This window comes from Megalops cyprinoides, chromosome 23 (genome assembly GCF_013368585.1).
Source record: "Megalops cyprinoides isolate fMegCyp1 chromosome 23, fMegCyp1.pri, whole genome shotgun sequence".
NCBI lineage: Eukaryota > Metazoa > Chordata > Actinopteri > Elopiformes > Megalopidae > Megalops > Megalops cyprinoides.
The window spans coordinates 2,634,655-2,657,610 of record NC_050605.1 but is presented as its reverse complement, the minus strand read 5'-3'; the positions used below and the strand labels follow the sequence as shown (position 1 = coordinate 2,657,610).

Genomic DNA, 22,956 nt, shown 5'->3' with positions numbered 1-22,956 from the left:
GATAAAAAAGGATGCACCTGTAGATCACTGACTCATAAACTTGTTTCACATTCCTTAAAAACGATTCACTATTCAGACAACAGGAGATGAAATACCAAGGATTCCATTTTTGAGTTAAATATCTCTAACTGCTAGCATGAAGTGCCTCTGATGGGGAATGGATGCAAAAAGAATGAATTGAAGGTGCCCAAGTTGCTCTTAGAGTAAAACCTCTGGTTTCAATCACAGGCTCAGCCTTACAGCCCAAGTTGGAAACTGGTTGTGTTGTTTGTTGACAGTAATAGGAACCCACATCACTGGAACAAATTGGCATTGTTCCTCCAGGGCTAGAAGTGCGTAGGTCTTTATTCTCATTATTCTGCTCTCGGTACCCAGGGATTGCTTGGGCAACTATGAGTTACTCAGATAGCATCAGTAAAACTTACCTGATGCACTGTGGGATTGGATGTGGTGTGAAAATTTGTTGCAGTAGTGTATAGCATGCAAGTGTATGGAAGGATTGCATGTGCCTTGGTCCACACTCCTGAGTAGTGATGAGCCTATATGCACAACTGGCAACAACTATAAAGTTGAAGGGGGGGGGGGGGCAGCAAAAGATATACATTAGAAAAGATCTTGAAGTCAAGCATCACTCAGAAGACAGAGCTGCAGAGAGCTTGGTGAGAGTGCACGGTTGTGATTATGACACAGTCAGAGTGATGTACAGTATATGACAATCCTGATCATCATAGACATGCTCTGCCTGGTTTGTGCTGGAAAAATAGAGTGGCTGGCCAACTAAAGGCACGCTGTTCACATCCAGACAAAGGCAAATAGAGGCCACAAGTAGCTGTACATTGTCATGGGTAGAGGTGATGGTGATACATTGTCCAAAGTAAAGTGCAAACTGTGGGGCACACTAAGAAGTTTGATGATCTAGTATGTTGGCCCCTGTCCCCAGCCTTCAAATGTCCCTCCCTTTGGAAGCTTATGAGTTGGGTATCAGCACTGTCAGCTGTATAAATGAATGACGTATTGCATTCAAGTTATGCAAATCACCCTGAGTAAGGGTGTTTGGTAACCAAATAAGCTGCTCTTATATCAAAGTGTATTTCGTGGATGAATTTCACATTAGCTTGTGTATGTGATAACCCAGTCCACATCTTTTGTGCTCAGTGAAGAGTTTATACTCCCTGACAATGGCTGTCTACCTCCACTATCAGATGTACTGGCCTAGCCGGTGTCTTTCTGTCTGTGGCATTGGAATTGATCAAGTGGAAAGGAAGCTGATTTGGAGGCCGTTAGCATTAGCGTAGCGTTAGCAATGCTCTTGAGTGATGACAGCAGAGTCTGGCTCTCTGTTTAAAACGCGGCGGTGACATTCCACATGACATCACTGGAGCTGGGAGTGACTGAGGACACAGTACAGACAGGATCTGAAACAGGAAGAGGCCAAACACAACCAGGGAGGGGAGGGGGGGGGGGGGGTGGCAGGGGGAAAACAATGGAAACTGTTTATAGATTAAGACCTTAGCTTTAACTGACTTCATTGCTATTGAGCAGATTCTTTTAACTTAATAGAGTATAATAATGTTAATTACTCAGGAGGATACCTGTTCTTTTTCAATATCAGACCCATATGAACTGAACAAGAGACAATTAAATATGGTACATCACTGCCATCGGCTAATCTCTTCCATTCAGATGTGAAGCGTCCTTAGCTGACCCCCTCTCGCTTCCATCTTGAAACAAACTTCATTATGCCTTCCATCCCCGAGTGCCAGGCGTTCTCCATCACTGAGCGTGCTTTGTGTGTCAACTGTGGAGAAACGCGAGTAAATGTTCATCAGATTACATGGCCGTCCTTCGGACAGCTGTAACATATATAGCATGCTTCTCTCAGAGAAAGCTATTGTGTCGTAAATGTCACTTCTTATCAAAAGTCTTCATGTCTAAACTAATGTTTTTTGTCTTAATGGTTCCCAGGATTGCATTAATTGGATTGGTTCTTTAAAGGGACTTGACAGGCAGGTGTGCAAAGCACCCTTCTTTGGATGGGTTTTGCTACACAGAGCTTAAGAAGGAAACTGTTCAGATAAACATTAAAAAATTAATAATCACGTAATTTATAAATACAACATAAGTTGAAGTTAAATGTTTGTGTAAACATATTTGGACAACAATACCAGAGGGGGTCACTAAAGATCGGAGATATACAGACACTGTGTACAAGCCTATAATTAGCTTCCTTGATGTCTCCATAAATACCACTTTGATATTTGTTTTAGTTATTTAATTGGTTTTATCTGCACAGTTACTGTTACGTATATCAGTGGAGCTGGACTCTGAAACAATCACTTTTTGATTAATTACTTTGCTGTCTGTAGGGAACAGATAATCTTATTGTAGCAGCTTGGCTGTAATCAGCCCATATAGCAAATGCCAAGTGTGCCTCCGTCTAAAATGAATACACTCTGAGCAAAGACATTATGGTGACAGTAATGTTGAGAGAAGAAAACAAACTCTGAACATGAATGCACATCCATTGTGCTGCTGCAGAAAGAAGGATGCCCCCTTGATCAATGCAGGAAAACAATGGTCTGAAATCAGTCCTCAGTGGGTTTATTCAAACAGGCAAAGTTAGGGCTCTCAGCAAGTCTAATCTGGCTGGGAAAAGCCATGCCAACAGTTGCAGGAAGAGGAGAGAGAAGGAGAAGGACTCTCAAAGAGCACTGTGGAACATGCTCCCAGTGTGTCCAGCGGGCATTAGAAAACAGAATGAGGCTCGCCCCGTGCTGATGGCTGCGTTCTTTGACCTGGGTCAGTCTGATCCCCACATGCAGTGCTCAACAAGTGGGCGGAGCCACGCTGTCCACCCACTCACAGATGTGTGTTACTTAGGGGAGAGGGTCAGAGGGGGAGAGGGTGATGTGGAAAGAGGACAAGGGGTCAAGAGAAGCACTACTTTAGGATGTGCAAGAGGAATTTTGGCTGTTACAGCCATCCTTTCTCACCATTCTATCAAATTGCTCCCCTGTGCTGTGCTGTACCCACAGAAGCCCAGCAATTGGTTTGTTTGATCAAGCTCACTTTGATCTATGGGGATCTCTGGTCCTTACCCCAGTTATACATGTGAGGTGAGTGATGTCATAACACATCACAGTTCATTACATACAACCTCTCTTACCAGGACCAGGCCTCATGTTGATTGGGATAACCCACCAAATCTACTACTAACACAAGCAAGGCCAGGAGCTGATGAACTAGACTGCCCTGCAGGCTTATGGGTAGTGAAGGATTCTTCCTTCTCGTCTGGAAAGGGCTGCCTGATTTGGTTGATGCGCCTAGTATTTTACATATTGGATATTCATGGTTCAACGTTATTTTTGTTGATTTTGTTTGTTTGCTTTCTGAGCCACGGTTCATACACAGTGGCTAAATTTCACCCCTTATCTGCCTTTCACTGGAGAACTAGACTGGCAGGACAATAGCCCGTCAAGACACCTTGCATGAAACATAGCAGCCGGCCAAATGTTACAGTGCAAGAAGTGACCATTTAAAGATGGAGGTGTCTTGACAAGGGTCATCAGCATGGCAGGCTACCTTCATGCACCTTCCAGGCTAAATTGGTGGCTGTAAGGTGAGCAGCCCGGCCTGCACTCATACAGGAGCCTGCTTACGTCACAGGCAAAGTGATACTCCAGAACCAGTACCCCAGCACCGTCATACGTGGCTCAGCAGTTCATTCATTACCTATTACATTACACTGCTGTCATTAGGCAGACGTGTTTATCCAGCTTACAGTTATATCCATTTATACGGCTAGATCAGCTGGTGTGCAGTTAGCACTCAGAGAGAGTGTGTCGGCTGTGTACATCATCTTTTATTCACCACGTCCGCTTTCCTTTCCTGTTGATTTTGTCTGAGCCGTTCCCACTCGCTGCTCTGGAGCAATCCGAGCTGCCACGGCGATACTGCCATGTGCACAGGTGAAACTCCCTGTGCCTAAAGATATGGATAGAGAAAGAAGGAATGAAAGGAAGAAAATAAGAGAGGAGGAAGAGAGACCTGCTCAATTGAGACGCTTCCATTCTGGCGCGCCCACCTGTCACCCCACCACCTCCAAGCTTCATTGTTTTTGGCGATGAGCTTGTTCTAATTTAATATTTGTGTAAGTGCTTCGCCGGTGTCCAGTAGATGTAAGGGATACTAATTAATACAGTCGAGCTCTAGGAACTGCTGGCTAAATTAAATTCCCCGGAGAAAGTCAATAGAGTGGTAGAGTTAATTAAGCCCCAGAGATTCCTGAAGTAAGATCAGTTTGGTCTAAATCTATTTAAGTTCAGCATACCACCTATTTATCATAATCACACACCGTTGCACCCACTGTGCTTTTCTGACAGTTTTAACTTTAGAATTATGAAGTTTTAAACTCTGTAGAAGCACAAATACACAGTACTATATGGTGATACAGACATGCATGCATTCACACAAGCACATACTCAGCATACGGTAAAACACACAAACGCATGGATTCACACAAACACACATAGACATAGACATAGACACCCACACACACACACGTATGCATGCACTCAAGCAGAGAAACACACACACACAATATAGTTAAACAAGCACAAGCACACAGGTATGCATGCACACAAACACAGAAACGCACACATGCATCCACACATCTACACTAATGCATCATTATGCTACTTTACCCTGACTAAGGACCAGATATGTCGCACTTTCTCATGCCTGTTGTCTTGGTTCATTGTGATTTCCCCTGCAATAGCTCTGCCAAGCTCATCTCCCTTCCCCAAGTCTGCATAGGCACTGTGTCATATAGACAGGTCAGACATCAATGAGCAGGCTAATGAACTGCCCACCTGTGGCTCCTCCAGGACGTGGTGTGAGTTATATCTCTTATCTACAGCCTCTATAGCATTATTACCCTTGGTATAGTCTCCAAGGCCTATGGCTTCACAGAGCATTCAATTAACTAGAAGGGCAAGATGCCCAAGGTTTCTGGGCTGCTTTATTAATGTTTACTTCTGTTCTGTTTCACCAACAGGAAGGGAGAAAGTTCTGGCTTGCAGAGAAAGGCTTGTAACCAGCCGGTATGACACTCTGACTCATAGCACAGTGTTGCTGTGGGACCAGCACATCAGAGCAGGCCTGTGTTATAGCTACAGTTGCTGCTGAATGCTTTTTTAAAAGGAGCACAGCGGCTATTGCCCTTCGAGTTCTTTTTTTACCACACTTGGTAAAAAGGTGTCTGGCTGTTGTGAATACACGTGTTAAGCTGTGAAAGCCTAGTATTTTGTAACGAAAAATTGTCCTCAATGCCATCAGAGGTTCCAAATAATTGTAGAGCTTGGAGTAGCTGTTGTGTGGCAGTGAGATCAAAATGTTGAGACGACATCACAGAAACATTCTGAGAACTATATGCTCCACATTTTCTTGCTGGCAACCCTGCCAGTACTGACAGATGTCTGTTGCTGATATTGCGTCTTGATTTGCAGGCATGTTATGACCTTTTATATGACTCCGCATCCAATCATAAGCCAATCATCAAATGAGCCTCAGAGAGATGTAATCTGTGCAAGAGGCAATCAGAGGCATGCCCATGATGATTCCACGTAGACTCAAAGAGAAGGAGAATGACACCCAGGGAAAGCTTTCAGGTTGGCGTGCCAGGCATTCACAAATCCACCTTCTGAGGAACACCAGCTGGGCATGCGCTCTCCGTATCCACACAAGCACTTCCCCTGGGTTTCGTTTTCAAATCCTCTTTCACTTTTTGTCCCAGACAACAAAACTTATTTTAAGCATCAGTTAAATGACAGTGGTAATTGCAACATAGAGGCCTGATTTTGTCTGAGAGAGCAACCTCCAGGGTATGATTACAATTAGGCCGTATTGACCTCTGACTCATCAGCAAATACATGCTGTATTTGACCTGTGCTCATGAGATACACACCAAAAAGTGTTCAAGTATGAGTTCTGCTGCTATTTCCATGTGCCTTTGTTCATTCGTTACCGTGACCTTCACTCTTTAACAGATTGCATCTACTCTGGTGCTGTGCAGAGACCATTTTTTCTGCAGATGAGCTTCCAGATGCTGAGCCCCAAAAAAGAAATAAATCCTGAACTATAGATTTCTAGAGCATTTATCTATAGACCATTTCCGTGGTCATGTGGTAGCTGCATTGTACGACGGTAATTAGATTTCTTGGTAGAATCTTTAAAAATGTATGACACAAAGAAAGATGTTTTTTAAATATTAATGCCTGGTTCCATTCTTAGAAACTATTGAAAGGTGTCAAATGTCTTTATCACAGATTTGACATTCTGTGCCAGTAGGAAAATATTTATTCTTTGATATATTGTTGTTTGATACATTTGGTTGCGTCTTGAAGAATTTAATCATAATTTGTTAGTTCGTTAAAAGTTGTTATTGTTGTTATTATGAAAAAGTTGCTATGACATGACTAATACAACATTGTCTGCAGATAACGAGTTAAACGTGTTTAGCATCAGAGAGAGAGAGAGAGAGAGAAGAATTTATTTTGCATCATAACAATCAACAGTCAGACGTGACATATGACACAGGACAGAGTACACCTGAGAAAGGCAAGTTATTCAAATCAACTGCTAACAAGCTGTTTCCAGCGAAGTTCCAGCAGAAAAGGTGTGGCTAGAGGTAATGTAAATAAGCCAAACTACAGCCACGTTAAGGGTGTCTGGTATAAACATGGCCATGGTTAGAAGAGCAGCTGCCATTCATGAGAAACAGCGAGCAGGAAAGAATGGTTTTTCAAGAAACGACGGCCGTCCCTACATTGCCTAAATTATTGTGAGTCTATTGTGAGTCTGAGTTATTGTGTGTCTTTCTGAGAGAAACCCATGCCGATCATATTAAGCACCAGGTTAAAATCTGAACATGGTCTTTGATTAAACTGAAGTTCTCTCAAAAACACAATATCCTAAGTAATTTAAATATCCTTTTCATGCACTGTTTTACATATTGAGTATGTTATGACAGAAGTTTGTAATATTAAATTACAAATAACATTACATTAGAAATGTTCTATTTAGCTAAAAGTATTTCCCTTTCAATTTATTATGCATCGACGTTATTATTATTATTATTATTACTAATGACTGCAAATGATCTGTATTGTTTGTATGATATGGAAAGAGTTAACTCCTCCCCCTCCTGCCTTCGCTCCTTGCGGAGCGCAATGGGCGGGATCTATTCGCACATTGCCCTCGGAGCGTTTCGTCTTGATTAGAGAGGATTAACAATGAGGGACCGAAAATCTGTGAAAGAGTTGGGAGTAAATTACACCGCTCTCTAAATCTGAGTCACAATGTACCTGCTCCAATAGAAAGCCGAACCATCCCTTTTACGGACAGGACCCCGGGGACTATGCCCAGCGCCGACACCGCTCTGGATAGAACTTTGTCAGAAGTAAAGAATCACAGGAACGAGATGGTAAATGACAATATTTTGTTCGCTATTCGTGGTCAACAGAGGTTGCATTCGGTGAGATAGCTAGTTCTATTATACACGCATGTGCATGTCTTGAAATTAAGTTAATTTGTGACAGGTTGTTTACAGCTATGCAAGTGTAATTAATTAGTAGCCCGATACCTACTATGTCAAAATTAGCATTGTCTTTTGTTCCGAGATTAACCGAGCGCCCGTCTGCAACAACTAGCTGCCGTTCGCTAGTCATCGAGCCAGGACGCGCATCGCTCACAGCCTAGTTTAGCCCAACACTCGACAAGTATCTTGTTTGCCAATCAATCCAGGCGTGATGCCACGATTAGTGACTTAAAGGGTTTGTTTAGGCATGTTTCGGTGCATGCAGGCACGCGACCATTAATTCAAGATTAATCCTGCGAGCGCGAGACAGGAGCGTGGGATGTTTCACAGGTTTTATTCGCCTGGTGTGTAAAACATTCCTTTGTTGTTTTATTACGAAGCATGTCAGCGCCATTAAAAGCCCATGCTGAATTAAAAAAAAAGTTGACACAGTTTAACCGGTTATGCAAGTGCCGAAGCAGTCAAAAATACTTAAAAGCGCCCATTGAGTCAGCCATTCCGATAGTGTGTTTTTGTCTAACCTAACCTACTTCCTACTGGATTTAATTACGACAGGGCAACATGTTGATCAGTTACATTGTGAAATTACATACAATAGGCTACGTTGTGAGTGCTGCACATTTTGAAATAAGTCATTTGAAGTTCTTGACGAATGCAAGAGGCTTCCGTGTTCACGTAACTTGTTCGCGCATTGTGCATCGCTACTGCTTCACAGTATTGCTTTAGATTGGTGGTCTGATATTTCTGGTATTTCCAGTTTGTAGCTACTCTAAATCTAGATATAAGTCAAAACCCCTGTGAGACAACTGTCAAAACAAGTTCGGTTGCAGAAAGTTTCTCTTAAAATAAAACGAATGTAAAGTTTTGACATGTTTCAGATCTGTTTTGTTAAAAAGCGTTAAATATGATTCTTTCCCAATGAATCAGTTATTCGAGACGCATTTCGACGTCCGTACAAAGCCAAGAAGGTAAATGCGTGGAGGTGCACAGCCTTCGGGGCGAGAAACCGGGTTCCCTGCTTACCAAGTAATCTAGCCTCGGGTGATTACCACAACGCAGAGACACTCGCAGTGAAGTTTAAGCACGCCAGACTCCAGTTTCCTGAATGCCGCAGCGCAGTGAGAAAAATCACCTAGCGACCTCTCGCTTCAATAAATACGGAGCGACGTAGCAAGGGCACATAAACAATACACCAACCAAACGCTGTAACCATACCACGCTGTTCCGGCTAGCTAGCCGCTTGCAGTCTATTTTTGAGTGTTATCTCAGTGGTGTATCAGAAGAACATGCTGAATATACAGTTGAGATCTTAATATAATTAGTCAACTCGACAAAGAAGTGCTATTATATAAATCGATCGGCGATCTTTTAGAATTCTCCACTGTTACTTTGCAAGTGCATGGAAGACACACAGGGGTAGATCGAAGGTGAATTAGGAAAGAGAGGAAGGATCGTCGGAGGAGGGCTATTATAGGACACCGGAGAGAGGGGCTTCTCTGGCAGCAGACTGACACACCAAGGGGATCCCAGCAAGCTGCTGGTCCCTTGAGCTATACTCCGCAGTGCTGACAACGCCGCTGAGAACCTCATTATCTTTTGCCCTAATTAGCTGTTTTGGAAACTGACCGGCCAGGTCCTTTGCGGAGCCTATTCTGCTCACATCACAAGCTAACGGAAAAGCGTAAAAAAGGAAAACGATCAGAAATCTTCAGATGAGATTGCTCTCTTGTCTCGCTATCGTTTACCAGGTCACCAGTTCACCTCTCACTATACCTAACATTACATAGCGAACAACAAAAACTTACCCTTCCTTACCGGTAGCACTATTTGGATGGCTGTGAGTGATATTTGTATAAGCTACCAAAAAGTACAATAGCTATGTTCGCCTTCTCCTCCTCCATGCCACATTATGTGCCCATACCACCGAAAGGTAAGACATTGAAAAGAAAAAACTGAAAATACTTCAACTCGCGAATACTTTTCGTGAACTCCACAAAACGTTTCTAAACTAAACTCGCAATGATTTCACGCGACAATGTAACATACTACAAATGTAATCATTAATGTAGGACTGGCAGGTATGGCCTAAAATTTATATCACGGTATAAATTGAAGCACGGAAGGTAACGGTATATATCACGGTATTTTCGTTTTTCTTAAAATTTCAGTATAAATGCTGGGTAATGCACTGGTATGGCAACTGCATGGCAGCTATTACTGTACTCTTAACGGTATTACTAGAACATATTTCACATAGTACAGAGGTATTTTAAGAACATTTGGTATGCAAAACTGCAATAATAAATATAAAAAATACAAAACCTTTTCTCAAGTAACTCCCATCTCTGAAAAACACTTTTTCATGAAGTACAATAAAATCAAGCTGCACAAAGTGAAAGTAAAAACTGACTCAGGGATTAAATTTCTCCATCGCTGTATGAGATCATACAATCTACTTGGATGTCGGTAGTATATACTGTACATTGGCATGTTGAACAGCAGTTTTCAATGACACATGTTCGTATGTAAATTACATCATGTAATCCTTAACTTTGACACTGACAAAGTCAGGTTACAATTAGTTCAAACAGAGCTTAGTTGCGTAAGCTTACGAACAACGCGCTCACCTAAGTAAAATATTGCATTGTCACCGCTGTTTTTTTAATTAAATAAATAAGATCAAACAAGACAAGTTTTCAATGTTAGCTGTGTGCCGTTATCAAGGCAAGCAAGCAAGCTAGCTGCTACCTAGCGGGTTAAAGGGAATTTCAGGACCGCTGATGTCCAAGTTGTACCTAACTAGCCAGCTAGCTACATTAAATGCATGATATAAAACTTGCTACGTGACATATATTCAGAACAATATAATCGTTTGTAAAGTCCATGCACATTAACTAATTAAGAGGTAGCCTCAGTTGTAGTCAGAACTTAAGAATCGTAGCCAAATATACTTTAATATATTTTAATTCAAATATACTTTAATTAGTAGCCTGTCGTATCTTTTTGGTGAAGTTACACCTAGATCTGTGAGGGCTCTACCGGTCAGCGTGGTACAGTCAAAATCCATACCGTAGAGCAGATTCATACCGGTGTACTTTCTATATCGTTTATACCGTCCACCCCTACATTAATGGCCGCATACTGGGTACTACACTGAAAAACAGCATGCAGTATACAGTATATACTTGTGTAGTACACAGTATGCAGTAGACAGTATTGAATAGCCACTGCGCTTTCTGCAGCGTACACTTTGCGTCATGTCCTGCCTCCTGCACGCTCTACCACGCCACCCCTCGTCTAAACCAAACGGAGTATTTCCAGTAGGTGAGAACGCGCCTGACACGGACAATCTCCTGTTGTGTGAAAAGGGCAACTCCGGACAATGTCCAGACCTGATTCTCTGGACATTGTCCAGAGTTCATATGCGAAAATGGCTTAAGTGTGTCCCCAGCCTGCTTCACCATTATGTGTGAATTCCCCCCTCACAGTGGCAGTGGGGTAGAGACTGGGCGGGGCTTTCTCAGAATGGGTGAACCTCACCGTGTGATAGGATGATCCTAATATGGGTGGCCCACCAAGTACCCACCAATGTCAGCTATGCAGGGGCATCTGAGAAGTTATCAGGAGGTCCATGATAGTGCTTTTAAACTAAATGGGAGCTGCTTTGAGTTTCTGTAAATCACACACTTGGAACACTGAGACATTCCAGGTGGTAACAAAAGGCTGTGGTGGCCAGGTACCCTTCTATAAACCACCTTGCAGTAATGTTGTGAGATCATTACAGGTACTGTATGCTTAGAGTGCACTGCACACTGCTGTTATCAGTAAGAAAGTTTTCCTAGCTTAATAGTTTTGAAACATCATCATACATTGTAAAATCTGAGTTTGTTTTGCAACTTTTTGTGTCTCTAGTGTGTTCTGGGAACATCAGTGACATCAAATTCCACATGGAAAGAAGGAACGCCTAAAACTCATGATAAGAAGCTTTTTCTTTTGAAGTTTGCCTTTGGAAGATGGTTGAGGTATCAAATTAGCAACTCAGTTCTGAGCTGCTGACACTATCCACTGACAGAAAAGGGTTTATTTTTGTATAGATACATTATAAATCGTTGATGCTGTCTGTGGAGATAGTGAGAAAAACTGTCCAGTGCTTTTGTAAAAACGTCTACCACAAATTTTGATGAAACTTCCCTTTCAGCTACTTATCTGTATGCACCTATATCAGCCATGAAGGTGCATTTCTGTCGTTCAATAAAAATGAAAACAGGCACAGTGATTTGGGAGAAGAGGACACTGTAGTGGCCTTCATCTGATCATCAGTCTCCAGGATTGTTGGATTGTTGGGTTGTTTAGTAGCAGATGGGCTTGTGATGGAGTCTGAGGCCTGCTGATGATTACTGCTTCTTTCAAAATAACAACCCCGGCCTGACTGGGAGTTTCATTTTGTATTGCTGTGCCAATGTAGGGGGGGGGATTGTAGCAAGAGGGGTGGGATTGCACCCAAAGCACCAGCACCTTTTGTATAATTTCTGAAGTCACCACACTGACGCTAACATTGCAGCTGACACAGCTGTAGGCACGGTATGCCTTTTAAGATTAAGCACGCTGTACTACTCATGTCACTGAGATGGTCTGTGGGCAATGTCTAACTGCTGATGTTAGGTTTTGGGGACAGGAATGGGAAAGGGGAGAAAAGAGGGCTGAAGTAAAACAGGTCGGTGGGCTTTCTGTGGTGGGTGCTGTGGCCAATGTTCCGCGATCCACCGTTGTCATGGTAACCAAAAGGATTCTCTTTACTTCTTCGATCCCTTCACTCCTTTGATCTCTCTCTCTCTCTCTCTCTCTCTCTCTCTCTCTCTCTCTCTCTCTCTCTCTCTCTCTCTCTCTCCCCTTTCTCTGGTCCTCTTTTTTATCTGAATGCCATGTTGATTTACTTGAGTGAGCCTTCTTCTGGAACTTTCTCTAAGTGGGCACAGACATGTGTATTGGGAGGCCAAGCTGGCACTCTCCCACTCACCAAACTGCATAGGAAAAACTTGCGCCTGCACTGAGCAGCAGTGGGAGGAGGAGGAGGAGGAGGAGGAGGAGGGGTAGGCTGCTGCAAATTCATAAGGGGCCGCAGTGGCGAGCTGGCGAGTCAGGCGGTTCTCCGGTGTTCTTCCAAACTGTCCCCCTCTTCCCGCAGGCACCGTGGAAAGGAGGTTAGCAGGCTGTTTAAGGATCAGCACAGACCAGCTGGAGGGAAGACCAGTGTGCAGACTTCCAACGTAATGTGCCAGCTGAACGGAGTGCCAAAATCACAAACAACAGCTGAGCGCAAAGGCCGATGAATTCTGTCTGTGCTGGGCAGAGACTCCAGTTTACTGGAGATTTACCCACAGCTCGATTCCTGGGGGTGTGGGAGCAGTTGTAGTTGTTCTGTCGTCTGCCAGTTGTAGATTTTATCATAACTGAGATGAACATGACATGATACTGATAGCTGATAGCAGGACTTGTTTTGTCCCTAGTTTCACTACTTCGGTAGACTACTGCTAAGCGTTCCAGTTTCCCAGCTGAAAGGTCACACAGTGTTTGTCACTAAGTTCTTATTCATGTATCACTTCAACTCACTGTTTCCTCATTTCATTTGACACTCTGAACTTCACCAGTCTGCGCAGTTTTAAATCTGTCTTCATTAGAGAGGAGGCTATGGGTCATTGCCTTGTATTGTTCATCAGCATTTGAGCACAGGGCATAAGACTTTGTAAAGTTGTTTCAATGTTGTAGCAACAACTGAAAAAACAAAACCCCCAGGAACATTCTGAAATAACACTGAATTGATAGTATTACTCTAGAGTAATGCAATCACCGGGTGTAATTCAACCTGTGAAATGAAACCATATAAAATGGTGGTGTCTGTCTGTTCATTATTAAACAGCACGAAGCGCAAACATGAATGCACAGCCAGCACTCATGACAGAGGCATGAACAGAGAAACAGTTTTTAGGTCAGCTGCTCGGAATGACACGCAGAATCGTGTTTGGACCAGTACCATGTCCTAAAGGCACTGCATGCTTTGTGCCATGTAGTAATAATAAGATAGAAACAACCAATTATTCACCAAGGTCACTGGCCTCTTCTCTACATAGTTTACATTACATTACTGTTATTTAGTGACTTACATAGGTTACAGTTTTTACATGTTAGTTATACAGTGGGATATGTACTGAGGCAGTTCTGGAGTTAAGTACTTTGCTAAAGGGTACAGCAGCAGTGTCCCTGGGGGGAGTATAACCAGCAACTTTTTGTTTGCGAGCCCTGCTATGCTGTGCTGTGCTATGCTATGCTGTGCCACACTTTTTATGGCTTATTGCGTGCCCAGTGTTTTCAGTGCTCTTGAGCTCAATGCAGTGAATTCAGAAATGAAGGTAAAGGAGCTAATGACTAACTGCTGTGGAGCAGAAGACGTACTCTGGCGCATGCTTTCCAGAAGCAACTGGCGCATTGAGGCCTATGTGGCCCCATAAGTGGGATGAGAGCAAAGGGATTAGGATTGCACAGGCATGCAGAGCTGAGGCAGGCAGCCCATCATAATGCCTGTGTGCATAGCTCTACAGCAAAGGGAACTGGAACAGATTAAGCCCGACTGCAGTCCCACATTCCTGCTACAACCCAGCAGATGGATCGCATGCCGTAATAGAAAAATCATGATTGAAACATTTTTCTCTTCCAATTTATTAGCATGTAGGCTGTGCAACTCAGGTCTGATTTACAGCTTCTAAAGATAGATGCATCTCCAGGTATTAACTCCCACTTGGCGGCCTCGCTCACTGTGTTGGCTCAATTGTCAGCCTGCTCATTCCGGCATGTTTTTGTGGTGGAGTTTTAACGGGCTGTGCAGACCCAGGAGGAGTGCAATGGCATGCACTAGGGGCAGGCAGTTGATTCTCCAGCTCATATTCATTGAGTTTCAATCAATCACTCAACGCAACATGCAATCAGTCATTCAAAATGTGTTTGTTGCGGTGCATTTTCAGAATTGCACTGCTCAGAGAATATTTCTGAGGGAATCAAAAAAAACAACAGACAAACCCAGCCCAATGAGGGGAGAATATGTAAAATTATTCAGTAGTTGTTTGCATGTTTATCCTAATCTACGTTAGTTCTCCCATCACAAAAGCAGTTAGTGTTGCAACACACAAACCAATTTTTTTTTGATTGAATTTGTAATTGCCTCCATGAAGGGAATGTCATTAGCTCAGAGGAGTGTAACCCAGAATTTGGAATGCTCAGTCTGTTCAGACAGCTGGGATCTTGTGGGATTAGAACTAGTCAGCTTCTGTACGTCCTGAATTGGAGATAAAACACTGCTGTTTCAGTCACCTGTAGGAGAAGAATGAGCTTGAGCTTTAGCAATGACACTTTGTCACAGCTGGCTCTTTCCCAATGTGCACGCCAGTGAGTGTGACCTTTAGATATTGTTTACAGTGTCTGTACAGGACACGGGCATCACTACCTATGTTGTGTCCTTTGATAAATACGTTCCAACAATAACATCCCTCCCTCCCCAGTTCCTCATTTGCTAATCAAAACAGCCTCTACTACTGTACGTTACCCAGCATTCTCCTGCGGGTGAAGAAAAGTGAGTCAAAATTTAGTGGGTGTGCCCCACATCCTCCCCCAAAGAGACCAAACAAAGTGTCCGTGTTTCTTCCTACTCCCAGATGCTGCGTTGCAGTCGTCACTAAAACGGCTCTCAGCCAGATGAAAAAGTGGAAGTGCAGCTGCTGAGCTCCGTTTTGCATGTGTCTTGAGGCGGGGGTTACTGCTGATCTCTTATGATGCGCTCTCACTGGCCAGACTTAAGTGTGCCATTTTGGAAACCAGTCACGTGGTCATTCACATTTGTATTCCCAACCATACAAATATCGCCCCTAACTTCACTTCTGAATGTCACCTGTAGCACATGTTCATATGAATTTCAGTATATTATATGAGTGCATGCTTTGTACTGACGACTCTCTGCAAGCTAGGTGGACAGCTCTTGGAGATGTGGAAACTGTAGCATGAAATTACTGTCTGTCTGCAACCCTCATCATCTTTGTTCACCACTGCCACACTCCTTCTGGATGTTCCTAGATGAATTGAATGAAATTACACTTCAGAAGCCTTTGAGTGTGGTACTGGACAACCCTTCATTTGCAGTGTTTGGAAATTCACTTCTTCAAGGCATTAATGCCCTCTTTGATCGCCATGCTGTCAGGGAAGCCTCATTCATCTCAATAGATGAAAAAATGAATGAAAAAGCTGCAGTTACCTCAGTCAATTTCTGTCTCATTCCCCCATGTTTCGCAGGGCGCGGTGCGACGAGACACAGCTGATGTCTCTCAGCTGTTTGTTTATGGGAGGTGTGTGTCACACAGCAGGAAACTTCCCATTTCCTAATCCCAGCGAAATCTTGATGAGCACACCCACTTCTGTCCAGCCCTGGGAGCTGGGAGCAAGCTCAAGACTGAGCAGGGAACAATGCAACAGGTGGGGTTTAAATACACCAAACAATGAGACTAATTGTGAACAGATGTTTCAGATCAATGATGCATACACAAGAAAGTCCCTCTGGTGGGGGCTGAGGGAAGCAGCAGACAACTGGGACAGACTGGCTGTCACGAGGATGCCTGCTGGTCATTGCAGGAGGGTGTTGCCGAAACCCTGACACGACCAGGCCAAGCTCAGGAGCTGTGGGGCCGCTGCAGATCTACACATTTTCCTTTCCAAATGTCTTTATTTTGGGAAAGTTTGTGTTAACAGATGCACTGTAGGACAAGAAACATCAGTGTGCGTGTATTGTTCGCTCTTCATTTTTCTTCGGGAAGCAACTGATTTCTGGGTGGCATAGTGGTTAAGGAGCAGGACACGTAACTAAAAGGTTGCAGGTTCAATCCCCGCTGGGACACTGCTGCTGTATCCTTGGGCAATGTACTTAACCCACAATTGACTCAGTAAATATCCAGCTGCATAAATGAATAACATTGTAAACAACTGTAACCTATGTAAGTTGCTCTGGGTAAGAGCGTCTGCTAGATAATGTAATGTAATTTCGCCAAAGGGACACGCAGTAAAATGTGTTGCCATTACTGGTTATTGCATTATAAAAGCTAATTGCCTGCAAACATTTGTGCTGCGAGGAGATGTAGTGTGACTTATAAGACAGGGTGGTATTCTGCTGCCATGGCAACTTGGGAAGAACACCCATGTGACTGAAGGTTCTGCTGGTTCCCTGGGGTTCTGTATGACTACACTGCTCCACAGTGGAATGGAATTCCTCTGTGTGGCAGTAGCCTAATTAAGTGTTAAAAATACTACAGTGAAGACAATACATGAAAAGGGAAGTCCTTCCTTCAAACTGCCCAAACTGAGCCAGGCAGGCCACAGCGGTGATTTTGATATGCATCTTAGTTAAAAGAATTAGTCAAAGTGGCATGTTTTTGCTTAAATTTTGGTTTTATTTACATAAGTTTCTTTTCTCAGGGGCACTGTGTGTCCCTGTGTTGTAACAGGCCTCAGAGGTTCATCTGGGTTCCTGTTTTTGTGCAATGGAAATGCTTCTCTTCAGGTTTAGAGTAACTCTGTCACTCCCAACTGGGCCTACCTTGAATGCAGGGTAGGCCCGTTGGCATGGATACGATCTTTGGCATGCCATCAGCAGTCAAGCAGTCAGTGACCAAGGGCCCATGGTGGCGGAGCAAACTGGCTTTGTTCCAAAGGGAATAGGGGCCAGCTGTCGTGTGCCTGCGAGTTGCTTTGATGACGTCATTGAAGTAGCCACCTATCTTCCAATCAGCACCCACTTCACTGGTGCACTTTTTTAGAAAAATATCCATTGGCTGCATGTGAGTGTCTGTTTATGTCTTTCTCACCCCTGTTACTGACACAGAAAGTTCAAGAATTTGTAATGCAGTGTTTTGAGAGGAGTGTTCACCTCTCCTTTTCTAAGTGCCTCTCTGAGGATGCCCTGAATATAGATTAACCCTTGAGATTTTAATGTTAGTGTGTAAGTTAGTTCTGTCAAATGAGGAGTTAGAACCAAGAATGGACTGGATTCATGAAGTCAGAGGGCTGTGAGTTTGAGTGGTAAAGATGGGATAGAGTCGGGGGGGAAGCCATGTTGTTACACTCCCGAATACATACTCAACTGTGCAATGGCAAATTGAATTGCAGTATAATTTATAAGCAGCACAGATGGCTTTGGTCCAGCCCCCTTTAGCAATTAGAAGTGATGCAAAGGCTTCCCCTATGTTCACAGTGGTGCTGGTTGCAGAAACGCAGGCCTTTCTGCAGTGTAACAATGCAGGCCGACGAGGTGTGGGAAGCATTTCCGGCTTCTGTGCGGCGGACCCTGTGAGCTGTTCTTGAAGCACACTGTCTGCTCTGTCACCAGGGCCTGTAGTCCGTGGCTATAGGCCTTTTACAGATGGGCTCTCATTACATTATGCACATGGGAATGACGTGTGTTTGTGTGCCCGGTCACTTTGTTGAACTGTATCATCTATGAGGGTGAAAGATGGGTCACATTTATGGGTCAAAAGGTAATTGCTAATGTGTATGTGCATGTGTGTGGGTGGGTGTGTGTCACTCGCTGTACTGCATTGATTGTTATGTAATGTCGCAGGAAAATGAGCTCTCTGAGGCTTGGCTGCTCTGTGTCTCAGGACTCACATGGGCAAAGGGAGTGGGAACACAAATGGGAAGCCAGGGTGGAATTGTCTCTCTTTAGCATGTGTTCTGTGGGAACCTCCACATTACACAACATCACTGTACGCTTTTAGAAAAGAGAACATTGCAGCTCTTGAGATATAAATGCACCTGATCAATGTTGATCTTTGTGTGCTTGTTACATGGCTTTACTCCAGCTGCCCTGGGTAGCCTGCTACACAGAGTGGTGTAGCGTTCCCTATACAGCTGTGTGATAGAGATCTGAAGTCGACAGAAACCAGTGTGAATCGATGAAAAGGTAAGACTCTATTGATGCTGAAGGAAATTATTGTGCCAGAGATTGCTCACATTAGTGTCAGAAACTATGAAGATAAAAATAAAAATGAAGTAGGCAAGCAATGCAATAAATAAAATACAAGAGGGTAAAAAGAATATATTAATAAGTAAGAATGACATAGTATATACAGAATGAAATGCTTAAGCAACAGGTAGGGTATTGCACAACCATTAGGTGTTTTATTGACATATTGCATAGTGTATGTTTCTATTGAGGTATTTATATTGCACAAGGTAGATGTTGATGTACATGTACATATTGCACAAGATGTTGATATGAACATATTGAACATATTGGTGAATGGTTAGGGAATGGTTATGGTAGCATACACTGTCCACAATTCAATGGTTTAGCTGTTCTCCCTGCAGAAGTCGGAGAAGTTGTACAGTTTGATGACCACAGGAAGAAATGACTTCCTGTTGTGTTCCGTAGTGCACCTCAGTGGTCTCAGCCTGCGGCTGAAGGTGCTCTGATAAGAGTGCTGTGTGGCATACAGGGGGTGAGAGGCATTGTTCATGGGGTGAATGTGGGTGGGAGAATGTGGGTCTTTGGGGATTGCAAATTGCTCTCCGCGGGTGCCCAAGGCGGGAACCCCCCTGCCCCCACTCTCAACGCTTTGTCGCACAGAGGAACAACTAGTATCGGAAAGGGTAAATTCTGCTGTTTATTTTGATATGCGGTACGTTGTGAAGCGATAGGGACTTCGTGACTTATTCAGCCGAGAAGCAGGAGTGTGAAAATGGGTGAAGAAATTTGTAAAGATATTACTTTGCAGAAGTTTGATCTGTCTTCGTAACGTAATTACTTCGGTATGTACAAATATGTGACTAGCATCATTGGATGGATGCAGAGCTGTATGCAGATTGTAACTATGATTAAATTTGATGTAAATTCAAAATTATTTTTTCTTGCCAACACTTCGTCGCATAGACAAGCAACTAGCATCGTTAGCGATGAATACTACTGAGCAATAGGCTACAGTTGAGAAGAAGGGATGTGAATTTGGAAGCAAGCTGCATCTGTCGGGCTTTAAGGGTTAAAAAACATTTTTAGTGACAATTGCAAGTGACAATTTAAAATTTTTTTTTTTCCCAGAGGCCCCCCAAACTTTTGCTGTTGAGGCTTTCAGGGGGTCTCAAGTGTCAATCAAGGGGTCTCGGACCCCCTGAGACCCCCCATATTTCCCACCCTGTTTGCAGTGTTGTGCCATTACAGACCATAACAGTCTGAAACTGCACTAAATGAACAATGCTGGTGGAATTGCTGTTGGAGCACTTCTTTTTTAAGAGTAAAAGAGAGGGGTGGGACAAAAACCATCTTTAAGCAGCGGCTGCTCGGGAGCGTTGAGCATCAGGCCGCATTTTTCGTATTTCACAGCAGGCTGCCAGAACCACGCCACACTCATACACAAAAACAGGAAAATCTGCTTTTGTCTCGGCACGAGGCCTGCCCAGACGTTCAGCGGCTGCTCAGATTAGCTCCCTGGTAACCCCTGATGCCGTTACATCATCGGTTCAGTATGTGACCCTTTTTTATTTGAATGGGCTGAATACTTTGTGAGGTTATGTGATGTCGTTCCTGAATATGTCATGCGGTTGTGTGATGTTGTTCCTAGGGTTCCACTTTTGGACAGCCTTGTTTGCTTCACAATGCCAATCTACAGACTTCCTGCTCTGTTTATTCATTTAAACAAGAGTCATCCTTGTTTGCAGTGTTTGTCTAACTAGCAAAATGTCTAAAAACTAACTGTATGTCCTATATATACTTGAGACATCAGAAATGTTTATGTGTATTTATTTTTAAATAAAAATATCTCCACACTATTTTATGTGGCTGTAGAATTTGTCAGTGCCTTTGATTATGGAAAGAGCAGGGAACTGAACCGCAAAGACAGCAGTCTTGTGAATGACAGATGGCCGACCGTCAGTCTTATTAACACAGGAACGGGTCAATGGACCACATGTGTTCCATTGCAAAACACGATCACTGTGGTGATGGTACATGTCACCTGGCTAAACTGCAGTGAATTGTGGCTGCAGTGTCTTCTGCACTGGCATTGTTTCAGCGGTCGCTATTGGACTGTAAGGCCAGGGCCACACCAGTTGCGTTGCGTGTGCGTGACGTCTACGTCGCTGAACTGCTGCGGCTTGCATGCGTGTGTTTGTCCACACCGCCAGCGTTGCTACTGCGGTGCTGCTACTACCAGTCCTATCTTTCTACATTGAGTTTGCTGTTGATAATTGCCATCAATAACAGAATGTTTGATTTAATTTCATTACGAATTTAATTTACATTTAGTTGAGACAGACAAATGTTAAGAAGCATGTGCTCAATTGTTAAAAAAAAAAAAAGATGAAAATAAATAAATAAAAAATATACATCAATCCCTCTTCACTCCTCTTCACGCCTGGCTCAGTTTAAAAGCCATTTCCATGGGGGTTTCGGGGTTCTATTCTACAGGTTTCCAGGGGTGGGCTTATCGAGAAGTATCGTGGGACCTTTTTTTTAATTTACATCATAGGCAGCAAACCAAATCTAAAATTGTATAAGCAGATGTTCTGGGTTCAGTCTCTGTTGAATCAGAAGTGCTGTGTGTTTGTCTTGCCCACTATATCTTGCTTCAAGTTTGACATTTTTCCCCTTACAAATGGGAAAGTAGGCTCCCCTGTTACTTGTTTAATTGAAAAATATTCTGTAAAACAGCATGTTGATCATGAAGAAAATAGACTGCCTAGGACAACTTATTATCTATTTTCTTCTTTTTTATATGTTATGTTACTTTAGATATTTTTATACCTGTCTACCTGTCTATTTGCATTTCCTAATTATTATTAACATGGTTAATTCATTTTTCATTGGTTTGTAGTGCGAGTTATAGACAGAAGGAAAGCCATCGCACTTTATCTTTTGCTCCAAATGCTCCGGTGGAGAAACCGGCGAAGAATGTGGGTTCACCCAATAAACCAGAGAAGGAAGCAACTTGGAGCTTTTCACCATCTTGCTGCTGAACTGCATCTTGATAAGGACAAACACCTGAAGTATTTCAGAATGAGCGCTGAGCAAATGGATCATCTTCTTTCCTTGACTATATAGTACACATGTAGCCTCCACTTTCCCCTTTAATAACATGCATTAGGCAATTTGGGGGGCGGTGCTATCCCCCTTGTTAGCAAACTAACCTAAATGTATCCCCCTTGTTAACCTGACACCCCCCATCCTCTAGTTAGTAGCAGAGAGAGTGACGAGTGTGCATCTGCCATTCCCCCTGTTAAAAGTGAACAAATCACCCACTGAGAACATGCGATTGCTAAAAATGGTTAAAAATATATATTTTTTCATGTCTGTGACATGTAGCCTAGACCAGCGTTTCACAAACCTCTCCTGGCGGCCCACTGTCCTGCGTATCTTATACCTATCCTTGCTGCTTGATTAAATCAGGTGTGCTCAGCTAATCAAAAGTGCCACTGATGAGTTCAGTAAGGTAGGTAGAGCAAGGATAGACAGAAGATATGCAGGACAGTGGGCCTCCAGGAGTAGATTTGGAAAAAAAACACTGGCCTAGACGTACTAGAAACTACAGTGAAAGGTGTCAGTCATGTAATGTTGCTGGTATGATGTCAATATGACTATCAACAGATCGTTTTCACTGTCTTTTTTTGCTGAGAACTGCACACGTCACACGGAAAAAATAGGCTCCACGCCGAAAGTCTCTAGATGACTCGCAGCTGCAGCAAGGCTCAAGCTGCGCATGAGATGCGCGTCTCATGCGGGCTGTGTGGCTGCTCTAACCTGTTAACATGGGCGCCGAAATGAAAATCAAGACATTCCGTGACCGTCACGCACACGCGACACAACTGGTGTGGCCCCGGCCTAACCCTACAGTCACACGGATGACACAGGAGGGACACAATGCGACTGGCTGCCATTCATTTTCAATGAAAGGTGGCGATTTACAGCAACAAGAGACAAATGGGCGTTGCAAAGGCAACTAGGCGGGGCTAAAATAGACTAGAGGTCTATTTTATGCAAATACTGTGCGATGCGATATGGTGACTGCCAATGGGGTTGAAGGCAGCCTGACACACGTTGCTGAAACAAATGATGTAACATTTTTATTAGTTCTGTAATGTAGTAATCACAAGCTAGGAACACCCATAAGAAGCAAGCGCTCCAACAAGGGCTCCTGTGTTGTCCGTGTGACTGTAAGGCTAAGCTGCATTTTAACCAAATGCGAAGCGAAATTTACGAGTGACGCGAATGCATGAAAAATCAATGGCAGGAGACGAATGGGCGGTGTTAATCACAGAGAAACTGTGAGTGATGTGAAATG

At 43.4% G+C, this 22,956-nt stretch overlaps 1 protein-coding gene across 1 annotated transcript in view; it reads left to right on the top strand.

The window, feature by feature from the left end:
- Positions 1–7,264: 7,264 nt before the first annotated feature.
- LOC118770301 (transmembrane and coiled-coil domain protein 3-like) overlaps positions 7,265–22,956 on the top strand; it is a 32,404-nt gene continuing 16,712 nt past the window's right edge. Inside the window, exon 1 of the mRNA XM_036517896.1 lies at positions 7,265–7,483. Within this exon, the coding sequence (XP_036373789.1) occupies positions 7,418–7,483 (66 nt within the window). The 5' untranslated portion in view covers positions 7,265–7,417. The remainder of the gene's footprint in view (positions 7,484–22,956) is intronic.